Raw genomic sequence first — 27,838 nt, 5'->3', positions numbered from 1 at the left:
TTGCATGGGATTTCCATTTACAGAATTGGTAGCATACTCTGTATCACTTTCCAGCTTTTTACTTTTCACACGATCCAGTGTTTTGGACATCTATCATGTTGCTACTTCATTCATTTAGTGTAGTTATTGCAGTGAATTTCAATATATGAATACACCAGCGTTTATTCCCAGGTCAATATTTGACAACACTTACTCACTACTATAATAATTCTATACAGTAAATACCTCTATTTTCCATATATATATATATATGGAAATATATATATATGGAAATATATATATATGGAAATATATATATATGGAAATATATATATATATATATATATATGAGAATTTATCTAGGTATGTATCCATAAGAGGAATTTCTGGCTCATAGATTTGTTTATTGTTTTAAAAAAAGATTTTATTTATTTGCTTGACAGAGACATAAAGCACACAAAAAGGGGGAGAGGCAGAGGGAGAGGGAGAAGCAGACTCCCCGCTGAGCAGGCAGTCTCACACCAGGCTCCATCCCAGGACCCTGAGATCACGACCTGAGCTGAAGGCAGACACTTAACCGACCGACCGAGCCACCCAGGCACCCCTGGCTCATAGATTTAAATGTGTTATTTACTTTATCAGAAGTTGTCAACTTGTTTTTTAAGGTGGCTGTACCAATTTTTTCTTCAATTCTCAATATATGAGAGTTCCCTTTTCCCCGCATCCTTGTTATAACATAATATGATCATTGAAACAACACATTTTTATCAATCTGATAATGAGAAAATGGTATCTTGTTTTATTAAACAACGTATGAGCAAAACAAGATCAAGGTGGTGGGGTGCACATTTTCTCACTTGTCATGTGGATTGAATTTTGTATCTTGCTTACATTGCTTCAGTAATCATAATCCCAAGCATCATAATAAGAGTAATAAAAGATTGATTGCTTGCTGTATGCCCAAGCTTCACTTTGCACTTTGCATACATTCATTAATTTAATCCTCACAGCGAACTCTGATATAAAGAGACTTACCGGCTCCATTTCACAGCTGAGGAATGTAAGAGAGAGACTAAATAAGTTGCAAAGTGTCACACAACTGTTAAGTAACAAAAAATCAGGACGCAAACCCAGGGACTCAGTTCAGAGCTTGGGTATCCTGGCCTCAGAGCCCTTTTACCTTTGCTTTTCTGAATTTCATTCTTTGTTAAGCCTGCATATAGGGCTCAAGAAAGGCTGCCATTTTTCCATGCAACTAACTCTGAACATGTTCTATAAAACTTTACTTTCATAGGTCTCCTTTTTCTGTTCAAGGAATGTTTACCATGTTCCGTTCAGTGAGGCAGTCATGTTTCTCAGCACTGTGGTCATTTGGCAGGTCATTTCTCTAGTATTTTAAGGAGTTACAGCCTTTCTTCCAGAGAGTATACTGTATTGGAAAACACTTCACTGTCTGCCAGACCCCATGTAGATGTACGGGGCTATTATCCAAACATTGTTCAACCTTAACTGCACCTCTTCCCTTTATAAAATGGGGCATAATAAGAGTATCCACGGCATAAGGATGAGGTGAGAATTAAATGAAAGTATGTGGAATTCACATAGACAATAATGCTGATAAGCTCTTGATTGTTTGCTGCTATTATTTTTATTATTTAAGAAATTACAAGAACCACTTTCCAATTCACACTAACTACAAAGAACCCTAGGAGACATTTTCTTTCATTCTTTCTTTTATTTTTCTTTCCTTTATAAGAGAAGGGTTAAGTAGTCTTATGTATGTGTTCTGAATTCTTGAATATTTACTACAAATGGCTAAATACACTGACTGCTTTACCTTGCCAGTTGTCTTAGAAACTGCTTTAAGAAACAAGTTAGGATTTTGGTTCTTGTCTTTCACAGAATTACCAGAGTGAAAGAAAATGATGACTAGGATTTTAATTAGTTTAAACTATTCACACAAATATTATTAAGATTCAGGAGCATGGTGACATCCTTTCAAACTAAATACATAGAGATTCTAGGATTATAGATTTCTTTTTTTTTTTTTTTAAGATTTTATTTATTTATTCGACAGAGATAGAGACAGCCAGTGAGAAAGGGAACACAAGCATGGGGAGTGGGAGAGGAAGAGGCAGGCTCATAGCGGAGGAGCCTGATATGGGGCTCGATCCCATAACGCCAGGATCACGCCCTGAGCCGAGGGCAGAAGCCCAACCGCTGTGCCACCCAGGCGCCCCTATAGATTTCTAATAAGGAAAAAAACGCTGACCTCAGGTGCTTCCATCTGACCAGGGGCTGTTGTCTCCCCCCTATCCCTGGTGATCTTTTATCCCCAGCCTTTTCTTACCAGACCTCCCTCACTGCCCAGGAGTCCTTACTTCAACCTTTCCTCTCTTCTGGGAGCTCCTCAAAGCTCCTCAAATTGAGGGCATATGTTTAGACCATGCTTTCTTCTCCGATTTAATGTCCCAGACTGACTTAGCACAGAGCAGATTACAGTCTCATTATCCCAGAGCTCTCTGCTAGGTTTCTTTGCTTTTTTTCCGCTCAGCCAGACACCTCACTGCAAAAGACCTTATTCTTATGTCCCAGTCTTTTCATAAGACAGGGACTTAATGCATTCGAAGCTCTTACAGCTATATGCAGTGATTAAATCTGAGTGTCTGTATTACATGGCTGGAGGAAGTGCATTCAAGGCAGAGGAAGTAGCAAGCACCAACGCCCCAAAGCGGGAGAGCATGCCTGATGAACTTCAGGAATATCGAGAAGATGCTGTGGTAGCTGGAGTGGAGAGCAGAGGGCAGAGAGCTGTGGAAGATGAATTTAGGAAGGTGGTGGTAGGATCAAATCATGTAGGATACTGTCAGCCACTGCTTTCTACATCCTGACTGTTAGTTACTGGGTCTGCCTTGGCAAAGAAGACTTCCACAGAGACAAGCTTCTGACATAGCATGTGCAGGAATGTTCTTTTCCTTGATTTGATTGCCAAGCTTAGAAGTTACCATCTGTTCAGGAGTAGTTGAATTTCTTGATTACTTAATGTCTGCAGTATTAGAGCTCCTGGAAAATGGTACTTTTATATCGGTCCATGTGCCAGCCTGAAGTGTGAGTCCAGTATTTACTTGTAACAAATCAGCTTCAGAAATACATTAGTGTTTATCAGACCCTATAAAACACATAATTGGGAAACTAAAATGATTTTGTTTTACTACTGGCAAAACCTTAATAAATTGACAAAATTGGCAAAAATGAACTTTTATCACATTTTATTACATCGTTTTTAAAAATTTAGTTACAATTTTTGACCGTGTGAACCATTTTTCAGCGTGCAGATCAGTGGCTAAGAACATTCGCATTGCTGTGTACCCATCGCTGCCATCTATCTTCAGAACACTTACATCATCTTACAAAACTGAAAATCTGTACCCACTGAATATTAAATAATAATTCCCCGTTTCTGCCTCCCCCAAACTTGGTGGCAACCACCATTCTACTTTCTTTTTTCCCTAGTTTTATCGAGAAATAATTGAACATACATCACTGTGTAAGTTTAACGCATATGGCATGTTTGCTTGATTTTATATGTAGTGTAAAAAGATTATCACAAGTTTCAGGTCTTACGTTTAAGTCCTTAATCCGAGTTAATTTTTGTGAGTGGTGTAAAATATGGGTCACCTTCATTCTTTTACATGTAAATATTCAATTATCCCAGCACCATTTATTGAAGAGGCTATCTTTTCTCCATTGAGTATTCTTGCCTCTCTTGTCAAATATTAGTTGACCTTACATTCTTGGATTTATTTCTGGGCACTTGATTCTATTCCATTGGTCTACGTGTCTGTTTTTATGTCGTTACTATACTCTTGATGACTGTAACTTAATAGTATAGCCTGAAATCAGGAAGTGTGATGCCTCCTGCTTTGTTCTTTTTTTCTCAGGATTTCTTTGACTATTCAGAGTCTTTTGTGATTCTCTATAAATTTTAGCAGTATTTTTTCTATTTCTTTAAAAATGCCATTGGAATCTTGATAAGAATTGGATTGAATCTCTAGATGGCTTTTGAGAGTATTTCACGTTTTAGCAATATTCTTCCAACCCATGAACATAGGATACCTTTCTATTTATTTCTTCTTTGATTTATTTTATCAATATCTTGTTTTCATAATAGAGATATTTCACTTCTTTAAATGTATTACTAATTTATTTTTGATGCTATTGAGATCAATTTTTTCCAGAAACTTTGTTGTTAGTGTATAGAAATGCTACTTATTTTTGCATGTTAATTTTGTACCCCACAACTTTACTGAATTCATTGATTAGATCTGACAGTTTTTTGGTTGCGTTTTTAGGATTTTTTATGTATAAAATTATGTCATCTACAAATAGAGATGGTTTTACTTCTTCCTTTCCAATCCTGATACTTTTTATTTATTTTTCTTGCCTGATTGCTCTAGCTAGGCTTTCCAGTACTGTGTTGAATAGATGTGGTGAAAGTGGGCACCTTTGTCTTTTTCTTGATCTTAGAGGAAAAGCTTTCTTCCTTTCACTATTGAGTATTATGTTAGCTGTAGCCTTGCTATATGTGTCCTTTATTATGTTGAGATATGTTCCTTCTATGCCTAATTTGTTAAAAGTTTTTATCGTGAACAGATGTCAGTTTTTGTCAAATGCTTTTTTTCTCTATTGAAGTGTTCATCTGATTCTTTTATTTCATTCTATTAATGTGACTTATCACATTGGTTGATTTGCCTAGGTTGTATCCCAGGGATACATCCTGCTTTAGCTTGGTGAGTGGTCCTTTTAATGTGTGACAGAATTCAGTTTGCTAGTATTTTATTAAGAATGTTTGCATATATATTCACCAGCAATATCATGTACTGTAGTTTTCTTTTCTAGTAGTGACCTTTTCTGATTTTGGAATCAGGATAATGCTGGTCTTGTACAATGAGTTTGGGAGCAGTCCTTCCTCTTTGATTTTTGGAAGCGCTTTAGAAAGATTGGTGTTTATTCTTCTTAAGTGATTCGAAAATTTACCAGTGAAGCCATCTGGTTCTGGACTTTTCTTTGTTGGGGGGCTGTTGGTTACTGATTCAATCTCCTTACTAGTTATTGGTCTATTCAAATTTTCTATTTCTTCCTGATTTCATTCTTAGTAAGTTTTATGTTTCTAAGAATTTTTCCGTTTCTTCTAAGTTGTGCAGTTTGTTGGGGTATAGTTGGTCATAATAGCCTCTTAGGATCCTTTGAATTTCCGTGTTAACAGTTGTAATATCTTATTTTTCATTTATAATTTTATCGATTTGGGTCCTTTTTCCTTGGTTAGTGTAGCTAAGGGTCTGTCAGTTTTGTTTATCTTTTCAAAGAACCAACTCTTGGTTTGGTTAATCTTTTCTATTATTTATCTGTCCTCTATTTCATTTGTTTCTGCTGTCATCTTTACTCTCACATTCCTTCTGCTGAATTTAGAGTCAATTTATTATTTTTCTAGTTCATTAAGGCATAGAGTTAGGTTGCTCATTTTGGATCTTTCTAGTCTCTAAATGTTGGCATATATTGCTATGAATTTCCCTCTCAGAATTGCTTTTGTTTCATCCCATAAGTTCTAGTATGTTGTTTTTCCGTTTTCATTTGTCTCATGAAACTTTTTACCATTCTCCTTTCTGTCTCTATGAATTTGACTATTCTAGATAAATCATATAAATGAAATTGTATAGTATTTGTCCTTTATTTCACTTAGCTGACTTATTTCACTTAACATAATGCTTTCAAAGTTCATCTGTATTATAGCATGTATCAGAATTTTTTCCCTTTCTAAGGCTAAATAATATTCCATGGTATGTATATTCCATTTTGTTTATCCATTCATCTTTAGATGGACACTTGGATTGCTTCCACCTTTTGGTTTTTGTGAATGACCTTTCTATGAACATGACTGTAAAAATATTTCTTCAAGACAACTTTCTTTAATTTTGAGAGGGTATATACCCAGAAATGGAATTACTGGATCGTAGGGTAGTTTTATTTTTAATTTTTTTTAGTAATATCCATACTGTTTTCCATAGTAGGTACAACATTTCACATTTTACCAACAGTGCACAAGGTTCTAATTGCTCCAGTTTCCCCTTGCCAGCACTTCTTTTCTTTTTTTTCTTTGCTCTTCTTTCTTTTTTTTAAAGATTTTTATTTATTTATTTGTCAGAGAGAGAGAGAGAGAGAGAGACAGAGCATGAAAGCATGAGCAGGAGAGAGGGGGAGGGGGAGAGGGAAAAGCAGGCTCCCTGCTGAGCAAGGAGCACATGCAGGACTGGATTCCCAGACCCTGGGATCATGCCCTGAGCTAAGGCAGACATTTAACCAACTGAGCCACCCAGGTGTCTGTTTTTTGGGGGTTTTTTTTGGTTTTGGTTTGGTTTTTTGGGTTTTTTTGGGGGGGGGGGTTGTTTGTTTCTTTGTTTTTGATAGTAGCCATCCCAGTGGGTACAAAGTGGTATCACACTGTGGTTTTGATTTGCATTTCCCTAATGATTAGTGATGTTGAACATCTTTTCATGTGCTCATGGACCATTTGTATATCTTCTTCAGAGAAACTGTTTAGTTCCTTTGCCTATGTTTAAATCAGATTATTTTTTTTATTGTTGAGTTTTTGGTGTTCTCTTTATATTCTGGATATTAATCCCTTATCCAGAACGTAATTTGAAAATATTTTCTCCTGTTCTGTGAGTTGCCTTTTTACTTTATTGATAATATTTTTTGATTAACAAAAGTCTTTAATTTTGTTAAGTCTAATTTGTCTGTCTTTTGTTGCTTATGCCTTTGGTGTCCTATCCAAAAATCAATGCAGAACCCAACATTATGAGGCTTCTCCCCCATAAGCTTTCTTACAAGAGTTTACTTTTTTTTTTTTTTTTAATCTTTATAGGGTTGAACTTTGGAGAGAACCAAGCAAATCCTTGGGCATCAGCATTGTTGGTGGAAGAGGCATGGGGAGTCGTCTAAGCAACGGTGAAGTGATGAGGGGCATTTTCATCAAACATGTTCTTGAAGATAGTCCAGCTGGCAAAAATGGAACCTTGAAACCTGGAGATAGAATAGTAGAGGTACCCTCTACTGAGCTTTCTGTGCCTAAGTTCTTCACCTATTCTATCCTCTTTACTAAGGGAATCACCATCTTTACACTGGTTACTTGACCCAACGTGAAAGTAAAATGTGTTTGTGGCTAAAGCATTTCTTTCTTATATGTTCCATTTCATCCAGAATTTTTCTCTTTAGTGCATGGTGACAGATTATATATCTTGATTCAGAGACTGATGTTTGGAGATATAACCATTTTAAAAAACTTTGGCCCTGAGCTAAAATAATGAAATTCTGTTTGAAGGAACAAAACAAATTTCCTGGGGAAAAAAATTGAATTGTTTGAAATTATGTATACATGCACAAAATATGTACATAATAACTAAGTTCTCCAGTAAGATTTTATTTTAAGAAATGCTCTGTCATGATCATTTCATTGTAGACTAACTTTGTTGGGTAAGATTGTTTTCCAAGTGAATCTTTTCCATAAATCTTTTATGCTAATTACCCTGATTATCTTTTACATAAATGCTCCCATCCCCACAATCCAGGCTCACATTTTCCTCCTCCTTCTCAGTGCTGTGCCCATTCATCACTGAGGAGTGTGTGTGTGTGTGTGTGTGTATTTACACACTCATGTATGTGTAACTTTAGTATGTGCAGAAGTATTTGGTCAAATTGTTCCTAATCTCTTAATTCAAAGCAAAGTATAATATTTTAAATAGACTTTTCTCCCATGGTCACTGCTCATTTACTCAGCAAATACTCCTGGAACAGCTGTGCATTCCAGATGCTATGACAAGCTCTGGGCATTTCACAGTAAACAAGGCACCATGCCTGCCTGTCAAGCATGACAGACTTAACAAGTAATCGAGTCACTTCAGAACAGTGTGATAAATTTTTTGATCAGGAAAAGTGTAGTTTTAGTTAAGAGGGTAGAGGGAGGGTACCTAACCTGGATTTGCTAAGTTGTCAGGATTTATAGAGTAGAGTAAAAGAGACAACTTCCCAGTAGAAATTTTATTTCTTTATTTCTAATTTTATTTCTTTATTACTATAAGGACCGTTACATTTACTTTATACAACTGATTGTCTCTCATTTTCTAAATCCATATAAATTAAATCTAAATCCATACTGTTAAAATACATCGACTGTGTAGAAGAAGGTTACAACTTATTAACCGCAACTTTACAATGAACATTTTTAGGATTTACTAATTTAGTCCTTTACTGGTTGATTGTCTGTGAGAACTGAAGAGGGAGGAGGATTGAGACTTTGGAGGACACAAGGGCCATGTCTGTTTTGTCTTGTTTTTTCCTCCATTTATAAGGAAGAATGATGGGCTTGTTCTCTCTTCCCGCATCCTTACCTTCCATTAGGGGATATCTTAGCCCCTTTTTAAAAAACTCTTGTTTAGCTAGGATACTATCTAAAATTCCCAATTTCAGATTATCACAGGGCAGTTTATTTTATGGAAAATTCACTATTAAATACCTTTGACCTAAGGAGAAAAAGTAAGAAATATTTATACTTCTTTCTAGAAAGGATTGGTCACAGTTTGCACTAAAATGTTATATAAATGTATTGAGTGAGTTAAAGCATCCTTTTCAAATTGAAAAGAAAGTATTTTTTGTGTGTGTTATAAAATACTGTGTGCTGTTTAGCAGTGGTTTGTTGAGGACTGTTAGGTACCGGGGCTTTTCTAGTAAGTAAGAAAGCCTTAGGCCTCTGTAATCCTGGGGATTCTGAAACCTATCTCTGCCAAGTTTCTGAAAAAGTATTTAGACTAGACGAGTCGAGGCCTGCAAGGTATTCCATTCTAAGTATAGAGTTCTTTGGATTTGAGCAAAGATATTTAATGTCCTATTAAATGTTTCCACAAATGGAATATATAGTAGACCTGAATACTAACTTTTATTCTACAAAAAATGAAAGCCATTTTTAATATGCACTGAAATGCATATTACATTATCTAAGTATCAAGGAGGTTTTCAATTAAATGTAGTATTTCTTTTAAAGGTGATAATGTTCTGTGCAGAGATCTAATAATTAATTTTCTTTTCCAGAATTGTGTCTACTCCGATTTTGCTATTTTGTTGTATGTATCCTATTGTGGTAATTGGAAATGATAAAATGATAGTAGTATCCTATAGTTTTCTGGCAGGATTAGCATTTGGCCTTTCAAACTATTTTCCTTCCTGTTCATATAGTGCATGAGCTAAACTGATCATCACCCAGGCAATACATGGTCAATAAAAAGTTACAAAATAGCATTCATTTTCAAGCTATTTATAGAAGAATTACTAACAAGCACAATTTCTTGGCTTCCAGTTCCTGTCATGTCTACTACAAAGATTCTCCTGCAAAACTAATCTTGCCATAACCTGATTTTTCTGAACATCAGAATTTTGTTTTTCACTTCAAGCTTCCCTGTTCAGAGAGAAACACACAAAACATCTTCCACCCATTTCCCAAACTAGTCTATCATGGATTGGGATAATGTTGCACAGTGACTTTCACGATGAGTACAGCACTGCGAGGCAGTTCCCTTATAGTGTTTCTTTAATGATTTTGATTTATTAAAGGAACAGCTGGTAGTGTAAGGAAAGCAGAAGCAGAGACTTCACTTCAAGTGATGACTATTCAGTTGATTATGGGGACAGAAATCAGTGTCCAAAGTAAAGGACCACAAGTGTGCTGGACAAATGCAAAGTTCTGGAGTCTCACGAGTAGTCTCAAGTATTCTTGATTCTGAAGCAGATTTTCCAGGAGCCTCCCTCAGGATCCTCAGAACTCCAGATCCACAAATTGTTCTGTTGTTCTATAGCTTCTTGAAATGTTAAGCTGAGGCCTTCCATTGCAGGTGGATGGAATGGACCTCAGAGATGCAAGCCATGAGCAAGCTGTGGAAGCCATTCGGAAAGCAGGCAACCCCGTAGTCTTTATGGTACAGAGCATTATAAACAGACCAAGGGTAAGCGAACACAAAGGGCAAGGTAGGCAAATCCAAACAGTGTTCAACTTGGAATCTAATGTATCAAGGGCCAAGTTGTCTCTAGGAGCAGATATCCAGTCTTGAAATCTCAGGAGACTTGTTAAAATTTTATATTGTTTTTTTTTTTTTTGATTGAGTTGTCCTGGAAATCCCTTCTACCATGTTTAATAAACACTTCAAGTCTATTGAAAACACACAGAAGTAAGATCCATTGGTGGCCATGTATCCAGATGGATAATTATTAGTATTCACTGTAGTCACAAAATATATAAATTGTTAAGAGGAATGTGATAAAATGACTTAGCTTACTAGTGTGTGACCTCTGAGTCCCTGAGAAGCCCTGAGAACCCTGAGAAGAAAGATTACATTTTCTTTATGAATATATCCTCTAAACAGAATTTCCAGAGTATGCAATCCCATGATCACCTGTGAATCATCTTGAATGTATTTGCACTGAACATTCTACATAGTGGAAATTTAAGCCGTATGTTTATATACGAGCGATTTCATAACTGCTGCTTCCCAGCCCCGATCACTGTAAAGCTCTTCATCACTGGATAGCCCCCGGTGGACAGAAACCTCCTAACCCATTTTACCATCAGTCATGACAGATAAAATGGCTTTAAAAATATTTTAGAAAATACAATGAATGCATTTAATGAATGTTGTTGATGGAGAAGATACTGAGTCTGTATTTGATATGCCCTCGTGATTCCGAAGATGAAAATTATGCCAAGAGTTTAAAACTATTTTTTTTTTTTTACTATTCCTTCTTTATGTCTCAGTGAAAAAGGTTTTTTGCATGTGCAGCAGTTCCTAAGCATATTTGAGCCACATACCCCTTGGAAAGTTTTCAGAAACATACACGTTCACGGAAAAGTTTGCATATCATTTCAGGAGCTTCCTAGATGTCCTGAAACTCACAGAGATTCTACTTCTGGATTTTAGTGACAACAAAACAAAACAACCCCTGTCATACTGATTCTCTTTGAAATGCCTGCTCATTAGCTTTGAGGTTCGGTTGTCTTTAAAAGGAAAATGTCAACATATGTGAGGGAAATTAGATGGATCTATCTAAAACTTTAAAATATATAATTATTTTATAATTTATCATTTTAAAATTAAGACTATAAGAACTCAGTGCTCACATGATGAAAAGAGAGTAGGGACCAGCTCTGTAGATGAGATCAGTAAAAGGAACTTGTCAGTATTCTGTGCAATGGAATTCAGAGTGACCAAATTTATCCTGTTGGTCCTTCCTTTTGTTGTCAAGACAGGTGTAGCTCTGGTCTGGGTTTACTGTAAGAAATGAATTTAGCAGTTATAATGTAAGCAGTTATCTTCACATCTGCAGTTTTTAATCATTCAGTTGTTTATTGTTAGGTAATAATTATCTATTCAGATGAGAAAATCTGCCAAATGGTCGGGCTGCATCTTGCTGCATTCTCTTCAAATGGTATTCAGCTTGTTTAAATAACTACAAATCTTTCCACATTTGTTTCCGTTTGTTGTGTGAAACATAGATACAGCACGATGGTATTGGTGAATGGCTATTTAAGGTTAAGTTAAAACTATTTTTTTGTGTGGGTGGGTTTTATTGCTTTTGTTTTATTTTTAATTTCCAACTTTTATATCATGTACGACAATACTGTAAACTGCTGAATAGGATTCTTTATAGTACTTTTAAAAACTTCAAACTTCAAACATTTCTTTCAATGCCAGTCACATTTTCTAATGAACTGGGAAGATATTTTTCTCATACACCTGGAAAGTATTCCTGTTTTACTATCTGAGGTATAATGACGCTTGATTTTATAGCAATTATTCCAGGAGAAATCTTGCCTAGAGTGACACGTTTAGTTAAGTTACATGTGACAGGATTCAGGGCACACTGCCCCAGAATAGGGCACCCTGGCATACTGAATATTTTAAGCTGAAGGAATTTAGGAAAAGACAGGTGCTGGAAGGACTCTGACCTCCCCCTTCTCCTGTGATGCAGGTCATAAAAACCCTCATGTGAGAGGTGCCTCTCCGTACCGGAAGGAAAGGAACATCCTTACCTCCAGAGATACAGGGTACTGGGAAGGGTCCGAATGAACACACCGTGCTAAGTTTGCCCCCATTTCCCCACCTTAGCTCATACTCTTTTGTCCTATCAAATTTCCCTTATTTTCCACTCTTCAGCAAACCTAGTGTCAAGAAATTTCACGTCTGCACTATCTTATAAAGGCTCTGTCTGTGTCACATAAAAGTTAACATTAAATCAATACATATGTATACTTTTCTCTTGTTGATCTGTTTTTTATTACAGGGATCCAGCTGAGAACTTAAGATGAATAGAGGAAAGATGTTTTTCCTCCTCTGCATATGCATTCAGCTTTGGGAAATCAATTACTTTTGCATTTATTTTTATTTTTTTTATTTTTTTTTAAATATTTTACTTATTTATTTGACAGAGATAGAGACAGCCAGTGAGAGAGGGAACACAAGCAGAGGGAGTGGGAGAGGAAGAAGCAGGCTTATAGCAGAGGAGCCTGATGTGGGGCTCGATCCCATAATGCCGGGATCACGCCCTGAGCTGAAGGCAGACGCTTAACTGCTGTGCCACCCAGGTGCCCCATACTTTCGCATTTAAAATGAAATATCCTTGATTTTCAGTGATTTACTTCTTGTGAAATAATCATGTCTCCAGCAATCTAAAGAGAAAAACCCCACAAATACATGAGAGTCTCATAATGGAAAATATTTTATTTGTAGATGCAATAAAACTTCAAAAAAATCTTATACATAGGCTGAAAATACAGTCTCTTTGACACATAAACTATTCAAGAATCAGAACTTTGCAGAACTGAGAATAATAATAATAGTAATATTTAATAATAAATTCCTTATTTACTGATTTATTACTGACCGTTCCATCAGTTGGACTGTATCTTCTTCCCAAAGGATAGGCCCTGTTAACATGGGCCAGATAATGTTTTTGTCTTCCCTGTGCTTCCTCTTAGTTAATAACATTTCCATTCCTATCAGCCCCTTAGAACTATAAACAGGAGTTTCATCATTGATTTTTTAATAAGAAATATGGCCTGTTTCTATAAACCTTTTCATAGTAATGGATCTGCCACTTCATTTGCTGTGTTCATGCTGTACTTTAATACTCTGCTATCAGGGCCAAATTCTAATCCTATAAGAGCTGGAAATTGAAACAGATAAAAAAAGCAAAACAAAAAACTAGAGCTCTCTCTAAATACTCCATTTCTTGCCATTATGGTTCTATTTTTTTTTTATTGTTCTACAGAATTATAAAGGAAATGTAAAGCCTAAAAATTCTATGTATGAGGACTGGATATAATTTCCAACTTCCATAGCATTGAGTTATTTTGCCTAGAATATGTTTTTAATCTCTGCCTAGTCATTTTTTCCACCTTAATAAATGGTCGTGTTCCTTGGCATTTGTGATCTTTTCTTTTGTAAAGCAGGAGTTGACATTTAAACTGAAAAGCAGAGAGAAAGTTGAGATGAGCAGAAATGTCATTGTGCCCATTTCTTTTTCCCGTCTTCCCCCTATAGGAAAAACATTGCAAGAAGAGCAGATTGAAAGGGTAATGTGGCATAAGCTTTAGTGCAGGCGTACTGAGGATAGAGTCTTTCCAGAGTGTTCTCCCAGACAGGGTGGTGTCACATGACAACCTCTCCCTACTCTTGATGCTTGCCAGTAGGACTTTTTTATAGACAGAAGTAACACAAACATTTAATTGGAGCCAAAATGAATTTTAAATGTCTGCAATTTCCCCTGAAAGATATAGTCAATAAAAGAAAAAAGATAGCGGGTATGAAAAGAAGGAGAAGAATTTATTGTGCTGAGGAAATTACTTTCCTTTTTTTTTTTTTTTAACTATGAAAATGCTAAATTCTTTCTGGCAGTCATCCTGCCTTTAATATGTATATTCAACTCCAATAGTCCTAGCTCAGGGCATATCTCAAGCAAGCCACAAAATCTATGAGATTCACTCTAAGGCAGGACTTCAAATATATTCAAAGCCTCATAAATTCTTCCTAATATGGCTACTTTTATGGGAAATATTTTTTAAAAAATCAATGTTTCTACCTCCACAAAAAGTGGACAGAAATAGAGAACACCACTGAACAGTGAGTGGTTCATTTCTTTAAACTTGTTTTCTTTTTTTTTTTTAATGAAAAATTATTGATCTGAAGCCACCTTAATCTCTAGTCTAAGTATGAAAATATTCCTTCCTGGGAAACAAGATAAAAGAATCATGAAGGTTACCAGTGAACTAGCAGACAAATGTTTAATTTGCATTCTGGAACAGATAGACCATCTTTCTATTTTACAAAAAAGCATAATTTGCTTTTAAATGCAAACAAAAAAAATTATGGTTTTAGTTTTGATACCTGTTTACTGATATCCATGGAACATAGATGAATACATAAAGTGGGCAAAATTTATTTGCATCTCTCTGTGATAGTGAAAATAAAAGAAATTTGGTATCAATTTCAGGAACTCATTTCCTTTATGGCCAGATTGAGATTCAGGTGTAGAGGCAGGGCTCTAGAGGTAAACCTTTAGTTCTCGACTGTTTAATATGACGTTGTTATTAATCTCTAGATCTGACAGGATCTAGTTTCACACTGTTATTTCAATCAGTGCTTTGTTCTTAAAACTGAGTTGTGTTAAATACATTTCTTTTGCGCTCAGCGCCTCTTATGTTTCCTTTTAGAAATCCCCTTTGCCTTCCTTGCCGCACAACCTTTACCCTAAGTACAACTTCAGCAGCACTAACCCATTTGCTGATTCTCTACAGTTCAACGCTGACAAGGTTGGATAATGCCATTGTCTTGCCATTGCTTTTTGCAAGTGTTTCGTTCTTTGTTACTATGCCTTTGTCCTAGTTCACTGTTTACTAAATTTGGGCAGGGAAGAAAAAACAAAACAAAACTGTGTGTTTGGAGTGGGCATGCAAATTCTTTCTTAAGCACAGTTTTTTGCCAGAGCATATTCATATTTATAGCTGAAATTAGATGGCTCTCCTGAACAGTAAGGGAGAATCATGAGTCCAATTGCTTTTCCTCTCTTTTGTTGTGAGTTAAATTTTCTGATTTGCAAATTTTTGTTAATTGCCAAATGTATGAACTACTTTCACACAAAATTTATTTAAAACCTCGTATTGGTTTAAGTCCTTCTCAGACTTATACAAGGTGGTCCTAAAGTCCTTCTGTGCGTTAATCACTCCACAAATAATTGCGTATATGCAGGAGTGTGTTGAATGTTCATAAAGTGTGTCCATGAAAATGCCTGAATCAGGAAACATGGAGCTGTTTCAATGCTTGTAAACCTAGACGTGGATATTCTCATATTCTGATGAAATTTCAAACCCAAAATTGAAACAAAAACTTACAAGCACTTATATATTATAATTTGATCATGATAAGGAAGAAGGCTTTCAACAATTTCAGGAAGCATTTTATGAATATTCATTGGATTTTCATGTTATTGTAATATGGATAACCAAAGATGCTGTGTCTGAAGGAGTATGTTTTCTGTTACTGTAGGAATTACAGAATTCAAGTAGAGTTACCTTCCGTTGTTCCCCAACTAACCCTTTTGCTCCCACACCATTTAAGGTTCGTCTCAGTGTGAAATTTTTGTGAATAAGTAGGTGTGTTATGGTGTGCTATGTGTGTATGTTTTACTTGTGTGCATACATGGCATGGAGTGATTTCAAGCACATTTGACATTTTTTTGCCAATGAAGGCTAAATGATCTTTGTTAAGGAGTTATATTTTCACTAATAATTTTTTTATGTGACAAAATTTTTTTTTGTTTTCAATTAGCCAACATATAGTATATATCATTAGTTTTTGATTAAGAAGTGTCAACAATAAGCTGATTACATGATCTCATTGAGAATGAAAGTTTATACCTAATTGCCCCTTTTTGTAAATACAGGCTTATATTTGTTTTATGATTAATCAGTAATGTTAGGACGCCATTTTAGTTTACTCACAATGTGAAAACATTGTACCTAAGTAAGGTCCTGAACAATTTTTTAGATTGGCAGATTTTAGTTTTTTTAAAGGTAAATGGCAGCTCAGGAAAGTTGTGAAGAAGATCTATTACATTTGCATCCATAAATTTATTAAAATTATGGGAAGTTTAAATCAGATTTTGTTCCCCTTTTTAAAAATCAAATGGGCTTAATTTATTCTTGCTAACATTTTCTGTTACTATAGAGAAGTGTTTTGTTTTGTTTTTTTTAACCAGAAAAAATATAAATTACATATTCTCCCTGCCCCAACCTTAGTATGTTAAATGAACCTGGATTGGCTCAAATGAGGTTTCTTGTTTGTTGGTCATCTCATTTGTGCATTGTTGATTTGAGAATTTTATGGCACAGCATTTGGGAAGATGACAGGGTTTTGTTTAAACTGGTACTTTTTGTTTGTGTGGCCAGTTGTGTGTAATCCAAACATTTTAAAACAGTTGGTTCTGTAACTTGAGAATCTATTGCCTGTAAGTCTCTACCATTCAACTCTCCTTCACGTTACTAGAGAAACCGTACTTGATGCTTATTAGGTTCATTTGGGGGCAGCCTGCCTGGAATCCTGAAGTGGTTTCTGAGTCAACAAATACAGATCACATTGTGTTACATAGTTTTAGTGTTAGGTATATTTTGTGGTATTCTGATTCTTGACACCAATTAATAATTCCTAAATATTTATTCATGATCATCATTTGATGTGTTCTATAGGAAGTTTATTTATTTATTTATTCATTCATTCCCTTATTTATAAATTTTTGGAAAGATTTTGTTTATTTGAGAGAGCAGAGGGAGAGGAAGAAGCAGGCTCCCCGCTCAGCAGGGAGCCCGATGCGGGGCTGGATCCACAGGGTCATGATCCAAGCTGAAGGCAGACACCCAGGCGCCCCTGGGGTTTTTTTTAAATTGCTTTTTCCACATACACACATATAAAACAAAATGAGGTATATCAGAGGGATTTTTATATGGATAAAAGGTAAAATAAGGATAGGAAAAATGTAGGTTGAGGGCCTCAGGGCCAGCTTCATACCACGGTTAGAACTTAAATTGAGTATCTCCAACTGTTGAATTAGGTACTGTCTTACTATGGAAATTGGAGGAGATAGCATGGCATAATGGAAAGATCATTGGATTAAGAATTAAGGTAAAAGGAATCTAGTATCAGTGTGATCTTGAACAAAATTTTCTCACGGCCTCAAGTTTTTCATCTGCAAAGTGAATAAAACGAACTCAGTGACTTATGGGCCTTTTGAACTCTGATATTGTTTGATAATGTGTAATATAAGAACTTGATACCAAGTCCTTTTTTTGAAATAGGACCCATAGCCCTCAGTGACAGGAAGTATGCCACACTTTGAGTTTGTTTGCAGTGATCCCTCATGTTGTCTCATTTACCTTGCGAGCTGCCGTGGCAAGGGATTGATGGCATTGTCCCTTAAAACCAGCTCCTTAGATCGGAGTCTGTGTGCTCTTTGCTAACAAACTGGCTCCCGTAGTAGATGGACCTGCATGTGTTATGCTCATTTTTATGGGTTTGTTAAGAGTCATCTGGAGAGAGGATTCAGGGAGCAATAAAGAATTCTTTATATATATATATTTATATATATATATATAGTCTGACTAGCAACCTCTGAACTTCTTTAATTGCTTGGTTACCTTATTTGTTAATTTTGTTCTAGTTTCTTGGAAGATTTTTCTAGACCCACAAAATCTTACCCAGACCCCTGCATATCTATGAAGACTTTTGAATAAGAATTTTTTTCCAAAAGGGGGGGTTTGTACATTTTTTTCTCTCAAGTCATTTAAGCTTTCAAATTGAAGAATTCATTGGCCTAAAATACCAAATAACAGTTTAATGAATTATGCTCTGAACATATATTTTGTTTAGTATATTTAAACTTTACCTGGATCCTGTCTACCATTATATATTTTTTCCATTATTTATGTGTCAGATATTTTAAAGCCAGTTTTTGTCATTATGCTTTTATTTCTTTTACTCAAGTTTTTCTTCCTTGGACTGCACATACCCACTGCATTCTTCTTGTTCCCACAGGCACCCAGTCAGTCAGAATCAGAGCCAGAAAAGGCTCCATTGTGCAATGTGCCTCCGCCCCCTTCTTCAGCATTTGCAGAAATGAGCAGTGATCTTACACAGTCATCTGCAAGCAAAGTCTCAGAAGATGTGGACAAAGAAGATGAGTTTGGTTACAGCTGGAGTAAGTTGTGTTTTGTGATCCACTGAGTTATAAGAGACAGTAATACCTCTGAGTCTCTCGAAGCTTAGGCCTGGATGGATAAGCATGTGTCAGCTTTAGTTATACATACTGCAATTTTGTTTGGGAAAAAATACTATTTGTTTTGCCTGAATACACCACACATTCCCAAGGCATGAAATCGTGTTCTTCCTTTTCTTTAAATGACCCTTCCTTCTAAATCCCACTTTGCCATTTGTGTGAGCAGTAAAGAGGGCAGAGCATTCTCTCCGAAGCGACTGCAGCATCTGCCACCCAATGATCTTGAACAAGTCATTGCCCCTCTGCAGACCTCCGATTCCTCATTGTAAAATCTGGTTGCTGTTGATATTTTGCCTTGAACTCTGGCATTTTCTGTACTAGGGTGGTAACATGGAATAATTGTTGAGATGAAAACTTGGGGCATTTGGCACGTTGTATAACTGTTTCTAAGGCTTTGCCTGTGGGCTACCTTTCTTTTAAAAATGCAGTCCTTAACTGCGGTTGCTAACATTAAATTTGAAATGTCTGAGGAGTGCTAACCACAGTGTCTGATGCACAGGAAGCATTCAAAGGCAGCTGTTATTAGGATCATTGGGGTGTCTCTTTTTTCTAATGAAATAAGCCTTTTTATAAGGAAATATTTAAAAATTTAGTGAAAAGTTACCAATGTATCAGTGCTTTAAAGGTTTCATTTCAAAAGCATAATTATTTCCTTTAAGAAAGCTGTGGTATATGCTTTTAGGAAGTGTACAGGGTGTGAAAGTTGTGCTGCTAGATTCTAGATGGAATCAGGAAATGACAGTTTATAAAGTTAATGCAGTTAAGAGTCAATATGGAATACAAGACATCAGCTGCATAGTAACATTTCTAAGAGATGATTTGTAAAGTTTGTGCTTTTCTAAGTCAATTTTCAATAAAATGAGTATACAGCTAATCTATTGAGGTGGCCAGAATGTACTCCGAGGAAAACATGAGACAGAATGTCATGTCACAAGCCACCCCCAAAACTTGGTGCCGTAAGGGAATAGTTTATTATTGTGTCATGGTGTTGTAGTTGACTGGGCCCAGCTGGGCTGGACCTTCAGGATGGCCCCCTCACAGGCTGGAAATTTGTGTTAGCTCCTGTGGCCTAGGGCACCTGCATGTAGCCTTGTCCTCTCAGAATCAAGAATAAATTCTACCTTTTGAACATGTGGGATGGGAGAGATGAATGGTCTCATCTAATTAGGGCATGTGTCTAAAGCTGAGACAGGTACATTGCTTTGTCCTGGCCTGATGGCTCTGTGGAATTAAAAAATGCATTCCCTTTATTCTGGATCTATGTACCAAGCAACTGCCCAACATGATGTGAACACATGCCAATTTTCCTACGGGAGAAAATGTTCCACTGACCAGTGAAGGTAAATCCTCTGAATGTTCTGTTCTTCTCTGCAAATGATAAAGTGGTACTACGTTTTAATCAGAGTCTTTTGAGAGTTTGTTAATGTGAATCACCCAGGGGAACTGATCAGTCAAACCCTCCACTCTGCATGCAAAGAAATTCCTCAGAGATTGGGTACTCCTGGAAACCCGTCTTGACACTTAGGTGGCCAGATTATTTAGCTTTTCTTAACTGCCAAGGATTTACATTTTGGTCCAAGTAATGCCCTTTTTGAAGCTAAATAACCTTTCATAATAAAACATTGGCTATAAATTAATTTCATAGCTATAATGTTGTTGTTGTTGTTGTTTGTAGAAAATATCAGAGAGCGTTATGGAACCCTAACAGGAGAGCTACATATGATTGAACTGGAGAAAGGTCGTAGTGGCTTGGGTCTCAGTCTTGCTGGGAACAAAGACCGATCCAGGATGAGTGTCTTTGTAGTGGGGATTGATCCAAATGGAGCAGCTGGGAAAGATGGTCGACTACAGATTGCAGATGAGCTTCTAGAGGTAAGTTCTTGTGGAAGATGCTGAATTTACTCTTGCTGAATTGGTGCACTGAAATCATCAGTTTCTAGAAAATCCACCAGGGCCTCATATGGTGACTGAGAAAACTATTGCTTGCCTAATAAAATAGATGCACTGCAGCAAATTTGGCTGTAAACCAAATCTCTGCTAAGTAGAGTCCGTGTTCCCATTAACTTCCATTAAAAGGTTGTGACTGGGTAGCACCAGAAACAATTTTTGCCCCAAGACAGTAATAAAGATCACACTTCAAAAACATTCTTTTGTGTGCTGCATTTTTATAGGAGTTTTTGAAAAGCCAAATGACCAGTCACTCCTCAGTAATGAGGTTGACCCACTGGACATTCTGGAAATTGAATTCCTAATGGTAGAAGTGATGGGGGTGGGGTGCAGTGGGGTCAAGGTTAAGGCTAAATAACGAAAACAGTAACTCAGCCGTCCAAACAGAATAAATTTCTGGGCCACACTTTATAGTGTTTAGAATTGCATTTGCTTGTTTTGTTTGTCCTTGCCTTCTGGAGGCTAGGATCCACATGCCTTGATAGTCTTCCTCTCACTCTTGTGTGTCTATTGGCTGGGAAGGCTCAGTCAGCAATGGCTAAATGACTAGATGACTGACAGTTTCCAGTAGGTACTGTTCTGCTTCAGCACTTTCTGCTTCCCAAATTCCGAATCTGCCTGTGGTGTTCCTTCCCGTGGCCTAGTCCTCGGGCCAGAGTTTTGAGATTAACTAAGACCAGTGACCACAGGGGACTTCCCAGGATGATCTGTGCAGGTCATTAGTGCCTCCAGGAGAGCCTTTGCTTTGTACAGAACACTCTGGAAGCCCAGTGCCTGCCAGGAAGTTTACTCTCTTCTTTTCTACAGTCAGTCTAAGTGGTGCCTCTGTCATCTGTGGAGATCAGACCACCTGCACATCATTTTAATGTTGGCTTTGAACATGGGCTTGTCTTTATTCACCGTCAAAGTCAGGTTCATGTTCTGGGAAGGAAAATACATATAATATTTTAAAGAAAGAGAAAAAATGACCTTTTCATTAGCTAGATAGGATGAGAAAGAATTAGCAAAATTAAAATTTCAAGCTCAATTAATGCTATTTGTTTCTCACAGATCAATGGTCAAATTTTATATGGAAGAAGTCACCAGAATGCTTCTTCAATTATTAAATGTGCTCCTTCTAAAGTAAAAATAATTTTTATCAGGTAAGCATTTTCTTTTTCTGGTTTACTAAATACTTTTTGTTAGTCTTTCAGTTCAGAGTCCTTTTAAATAAAAATAAAACAGTTCTTTTAAATAAAAATAAAACATTTCCAAATGTATGTGTGTTATAGTCCCAGATCTTTGGGGTTGCAGAATTTTCTCTAATAAAGAATGAAAATAATATGAATCATTATGCTATGATGGGTCAGTACTTTTACTTTTAGGAATAAAGATGCGGTGAGTCAGATGGCTGTATGTCCTGGAAGTACAGTAGACCCTGTGCCTTCTACCTCAGAGAATTCTCAAAATGAGGTATGTATCTTGTGAGTGTTTCTCTGGGAAGATTAGATTGATAGTCTATGTATTAGTTCAGCAAATAATTGTAGATCCCTACAGGAATGTTAAAGATAAATGACTCATGGTCTTGGCCCCCAAGGGGCCTAGTACAAGAAACACTCATGTAAATAAGCACACCACTTCCATGACGAGTCTACACGGGGAATAATGAAGATAGAAAAAGTTGTCAAGTCTTCTGTAGAGATAGTGACAATGACTCCCGAGGTGAGGTGACACGTGAAGTAAGTGTTGGAAGTAGAAGACATGGGGGGGCAGAAACATTCCAAGCAGACGGCATGGACTAAGGAATGGTATGTAAGCTCTGGCAAATACTGGGAATGAAAATCCCAGGGCATCACTGAATAGTGGGGGAGGCAGGGAATGGGGAGCTGGTGAGGAAATGGTCACTGAGAAAGAGGAGATAGGGTCAGATCATGGGAATCGTGATGGAGACTTTGTCTTTGAGGCCTTAGGGAACTCAAAGAGTAAGAACTGTATTTTTACACACTTCTCTGGAAATAGTGCAGAGAAAAATCAGAGGTTTCAGGGAAGAGAAGTTAAGGTAGAAGGAGTAAGAAAATTAGCAGAGTAGTTCAGGAGAAAGATAAAGAGGGCCTGAACTAATGCAAATAAAGAAGAAAGAAAAGGAAGGGAGGGAGGGAGGAAAGGGAAGGAGGGAAGGAGGGGAGGAAGGAAGGAGGGAGGGAGAGAGGGAGGAGAGAGAGAAAGAAAAAAGTAAAGAAAAGGTTAAGTCAGAAGTTTCAGAAGTTTAGGATCCAACTTACCATTACCTTATCCCTAACTAAATGTACTCAGTGAGGAACAGCAAGTGGTTGAGAATCTATTTACTGGGCAACTATTTATTGAGTATCTGCCTTGTACCAGGCACTGCTTTTGGGGCTGGGAATAAGCTGGTGAATGAAACAGACAAGACGTAGACAGCTTCCGGATGGCTGACATGGTGACTTGGTGGATGGCTGACTTTTACCAAAAAAGAAAAAATTAAAAAGCAGATATTTGTAAAAATAGAAAATATTCTGTTTGAGGCAGCTTTAGGGGAAGTACCTGTTGAAAAGCCTGGTAGAGATGTACATTGGGACATTTGGTCGCATTTAGAAATGAATTCCTGGGATGCCCATTTGTCATGTTTTGGCCATGGGAATTGAGGCTTTTCTGTACAGAGAATACTTAGAAAGAAGAAGAGGGCCAAGGTCAAAATTCTTTGATAACAGCAAGGAGGATGCCTAACAAAGAGTGGACAGAGGTAGTGAGGAGGGACCAGGCAGGTACTTGCATAGCAGCTAAGGAGGGCACATTGCAAGAAGGGCGTATTCTACAACCTTGAATGCTGAGGAGAGGTCAAGTAAGGAGATGAATAGAGTCCAAGTAAGGAGATGAATAGAGTCCATTGGACTTGGCAGCTAGCGGATTACTAGTGTTGTTTGAGAAAGCAAATGATGGATAAAAAATTAAGAAAGAGAAGGCAGCAGCTAGAGGGTAACAGAATTTAGAGTTTTTTGGTGGGAGTTTCGATGTGCCAAAGCTTCAGATATTTGTTAAGGATGAACAAAAGGAGGCATAGAGAATGAAGAGATTAAAATGAGAGGAGCCGTGATGATTACAATGCGAGAAGGTGTGGACAGAAACACTCTCCCCTAAAGGAGTGTATAACATGAATGTCACTCGTTCTCATGAACTGAGAAATCATTCATAGCGGTGAACTGAGTCAAGTGTTTTTTCAAGATTATAAAGGAGAAAATTTTATTTTCATACGAATGGTACCACCTACATAGCCCTTAAGAAAACAGAATATTTTAATAACTCTCAAGTAAAACATCCAATAGCTTCTAAATTCCCTTGTGACTAACATGAGGAAGAGTAGTGGATGGTGCCTCTGCTAGCGTCCTGTGTTTCAGTAAGCCTCGCCGTTGGGTAGCTGGGCTGCTATTAGATTTCATTAGAGAAGGAATCCAGGCTGTCTTGAGAACCACTTTGTGTCTCTGTGCTCTAAAATAATTTTTGTCTAATCATACCTTATTAGTATTTTGATGAGAGTTTAGTGTTCATAAATATCATGAAATGTTAATAATTATAACACATGAAATAATTTTTATTAAAGTGGTCCTTATTAAGCAAACAAAAATACCAAAACACTCAGTTGTCTATTTTGCCGTTTCTTTCCCTCTGTCAGGCTGAGAGGAGTGGTACTACTTCCGATGCAGCTGTGCACCTCTGTTCATTTAAAAATGTGCAACATCTGGAGCTTCCCAAGGTAAATCTGCTTTGAATTGGAATTTTTACACCAGTGAACTAATTCGCTTGTTCTCAGAGGTGTGGTCTTTGGACCAGCAGCATCAGCATCACCTGGGATCTTGTTAGAAATGCAGATATTTGGGCCCACCCAGACCTATTGAGTGAGAAATTCTGGGGGTGGACCCGCAGTTTGCGTTTTTATAAGCCTTCTAGGTGATTCCAATGCACAAAAATGTTTGAGAGTTACAGTGTTAATTGATACTTTAGCAGGGACTAAGCTTCTCCTGTCTTTATGATTATCCCAAGATGGGACATCTAGCAGTCTCTCCTTTGATACGTTTACCAAGGGCCTGCTGTGGAGAAAATAAAAAGAGGAAACAAATTATACTCTTTATTCTTCATAAAACAAAGTTCGAATAGCTAGAAGTTTCACTGATCAGCATCAGTGAAGTATTTACTTTTGAAAAGATCTGAACCTTAGGTTCGAATGACCACTTTAAAAAGGTGGTTTGCTGAACAGAAATTTACAAATGCTTTCAAGTGCTGCAGGCTCAGGCTGGAATGCAGGCAGGGGCGGGTCTGGGTGAAGGAGAATATTCCCAGGGAGCAGCAAAGTGCTCAGGAGAGGAGGAAGGCAAGCCAGGGGGTGGGCATGGAGCAGGGGGATATTCACTGCAGGCAGAAAGAAGAGAAGTCGTCCACGGGCCACTGTCCAGCTTAAGACAGGGCACCATGGTGCTTACGAGCCTTGGCTCGAGAATCTGGGTTCAAGCCATGCTTCGCCAGGTACATACCTGACACATTATGTGATCTTCTTTTGCCTCAGTTTTCTCGCCAGTAAATTGGAGATGATAATATTATCTTTGACCTAATTGTAAAGATTAAATGAGTCGTTTGTAACTAGTTGGCATAAAGCCTGGCACACAGACTTTGTTAAGCATTTAGCGGGGAAAAGACTGTGATTCTATTGATTTGGTTTTGTTTTTACAATAAAAGTGTGCAAAATGGATGGCCCCAGTCTTACTTACAGTATATTTAAAAGAAGTCATTATTATGCACAATTTGTGTTGTAGGGAGAAGGAAAAGAACAGAAGTCATTAAGGCCTTTTGCCATTTCTACCAAGAAGTTCATACATTTCAGTTCAGGATCCCTCACTCTGTTGCCATTTAAGAGAGAAGATATCTTCCTTTTTCCCCTGTAGATTTCAGATTGTTTCCTTTTCCTCCTAAATCCCAAAGTATCAGAATTTATAGTATTTAACAGTGCAGTCATTTCCCTACAATTTGTGAATTATGAAGCATTTATATGTATGCTGGATTCATTATAATAAATGGTTTTTTTTTAAATATAGGTTTATGCTTATCTTTAGAAAAGCCCAAAATAAGATCTTTTTTTTTTTTTTAACATGTATCCTTTCATGGCATTGGCCTAATTTATTTACCTAGAGTTTAGAACATCCTAGAATATGACGAGTGCCCAGGAAATGTTGGGGGAATGACCCTGTTAAACAGATGCAGTACGAGCAAAACACTGTAGTGGTTGAGATTGTAGACTTAAAGCCAAACCTTCTAGGTCTCCTTTGCCTCTTACAAGTGGCTGGTTGGGACCTGGGACAGGGTTCCTAAACTGGACAATGTCCCACTACCAAGTGGAGATAATAGTAGTACTCATGCAGTTATAGTTATAGTGAGAATTAAATATATATTGTGTGAAGAGGCCAGTACCTTGCACTCATATATAAATACTGGTTTTTTTTTTTCATTCTTACAATTATTAAGAAAGAATAAGCTGGCAGAGATGCCTAACTGCTTCCTGACACCAGCTTTCTGCCATGCTGTCTCCTCCTGCCTTAGGCTACCTGATGAAGGTGTTCTGTAGATGTTTACTCATCTTAATCCCCTATTCAGACTGTTTTCAAGGACCTCCATTCTCAAACAGATAAATTCAATTCCCTTGGCCTGGCATTGAGCAGGGGGGTGGGGGTGGGGGCGCTGAGGCCGCTTTGTCTGTCAGAGGCCCTTCTGAGTTATCTCTGATAAAACACTTGGCAACCTCATCTCATTGGTCCCCACTCCTCTTCTGTATATGGGGCTGCCTGTATCAGGGTCATTGTTGGGATCCTTTAAGCTAATGAGCAAGCTCCCTTCATTCTACAGCAGTGTAGGAGCTGGTCTGTCTTTAGCCTCCTGCTGACTTATTCAGCAGGTATCTATTATGTGCGCTACCCTTTCTGAAGTAGTTGCTGTGGGGGAAATCCAAGAACTTGAAGAAACTTCAGATTTTATTGCCCACAGAAAGCTTCCATTTATGTGTAGATTTCAAACAAATCTAAAACTCAGGTAACCGAAATGTATTTATTGATGAAAGCCAAAGTGAATAAGGGGGAGTATTCAAGAATCCTTTAAAATCAGTTGACCTTAGAAGCAATCAACTTTGACTTCAAGTGTGGGCTTTTGAAGCCGCTTAACTTTTCTGGGCCTTAGTTTCCTTGTCTGTAGGATAAGGAAATAATAAAACCTTTACAAAAGAAAAACTTTTGTAAGGATTGAATGAAAGAATCTGTTTAAAGCACTAAGTGTGGTATCTCTCCCATATGTGGGCCAATAATCCTGTGGAAGCCAGTGACGCAGGAGGCGAAAGACAGTGACCTCTGGGGCAGAGCAAAGGAGGTAGAAGTTTATTGAATACACTCAAGGGAGTGGTGGGCAGGGCTGCAAGGGAGAGGCAGGCTGCCACCAGGTTGTGCATGCGAGCTGTTTTGAAGGGGGAAGGTAAGAGGGTAGGCGCAGAGGTATGGAATTTTCCATTTTTTGGTAACTGTGCCTGGTTGTAAGTAACCCATTGGTCAGTTAGGGCCCGTGGATATGTTGAGGCGGGTGTCCTGTCTGCATTCAGTCGGGTCGCTGCGGGCACTTTCTACATTCCATCGCTCAAACCTGTTTGCCTAAAAGCGGCCTACACCTCACACTGTTCAAGCCATTATTTTCCTTAATATTTTAACCATGAGGTTCTGAATGCTCCACAGAAAGTGTGCTTAACATCCTTTGAGGAAGCCCTGGGTAAAAGTGACAAGTTAAAAGACACATTACACTCTCTAAGCCTGTCCACTCTGAACACCGTTATTAGTCGACTCTGCAAACAAAACTCAAGAAAGCAAAGGAGGGAGAATTAACCAGCCTGCTAACATTCATACCTTATCTGTAATTCTTTGTCATTTATACTGCCCTGTATTTTAAAAAATTATTATTTGAAAAAATTTAATGTTGAAGTCTCTTGTGCATTATGTTGTTTACTTCTCAGCCATCCTGTGAGAGTGTTTTTATTTTCCCCGCTTGTAACAGTTCTCATAACTCAAAATGGTGGAGTTGGTACTTAAGCTCTGGTCTTACACCTACAAGTCCCATTTTCCATTCCTTTGTTTCAGCTTTCAACTGGGGCCCATTTACCTTTCCAAAACACCTATATGATTCTTACAAGAATCTTCTCCTTCATTCAAACTGACTCGTATCAAGAGCCCATGGCGATTTATTTTGAGAATTCATCCCTCCTTGCCTTTGCTTATACACCTTGGGGTGCCCTTCTGCTTTCCTTTAGATTATCTACATCCTGTATAACTTAAGATCTAGATTAATCTCATGTCTGTTTATTTTGAAATATTCCTGCAAAATTTTGGCCTATATAATGCTTACTAGTAACATCTTCATTTGTTTGTCATTCAACAGTGCCTGGCTTAAACATGTCTCTTGTGATACACATTCA

General features: G+C 37.4%; 1 protein-coding gene across 9 annotated transcripts in view; it reads left to right on the top strand.

Moving 5' to 3' along the window:
• The window catches only part of MPDZ (multiple PDZ domain crumbs cell polarity complex component), a 128,983-nt gene that overhangs the window by 81,016 nt on the left and 20,129 nt on the right, over positions 1–27,838 (top strand). For 4 of the 9 annotated variants that reach the window (XM_034663891.1, XM_019796073.2, XM_034663894.1 and 1 more), the window contains 8 exons: positions 6,902–7,079; positions 9,918–10,028; positions 14,789–14,887; positions 18,162–18,324; positions 20,078–20,274; positions 21,400–21,491; positions 21,714–21,801; positions 24,017–24,097. In XM_034663891.1, coding sequence (XP_034519782.1) covers positions 6,902–7,079; positions 9,918–10,028; positions 14,789–14,887; positions 18,162–18,324; positions 20,078–20,274; positions 21,400–21,491; positions 21,714–21,801; positions 24,017–24,097 — 1,009 coding nt within the window. The remainder of the gene's footprint in view (positions 1–6,901; positions 7,080–9,917; positions 10,029–14,788; positions 14,888–18,161; positions 18,325–20,077; positions 20,275–21,399; positions 21,492–21,713; positions 21,802–24,016; positions 24,098–27,838) is intronic. The other 5 variants (XM_019796074.2, XM_034663892.1, XM_034663897.1 and 2 more) reach the window with 3 other exon arrangements.

The sequence above is a fragment of the Ailuropoda melanoleuca genome, chromosome 7 (genome assembly GCF_002007445.2).
Source record: "Ailuropoda melanoleuca isolate Jingjing chromosome 7, ASM200744v2, whole genome shotgun sequence".
Classification (NCBI taxonomy): domain Eukaryota; kingdom Metazoa; phylum Chordata; class Mammalia; order Carnivora; family Ursidae; genus Ailuropoda; species Ailuropoda melanoleuca.
Note: the sequence above shows the minus strand (reverse complement) of the source record. Positions and strands in the feature narration are given on the sequence as shown.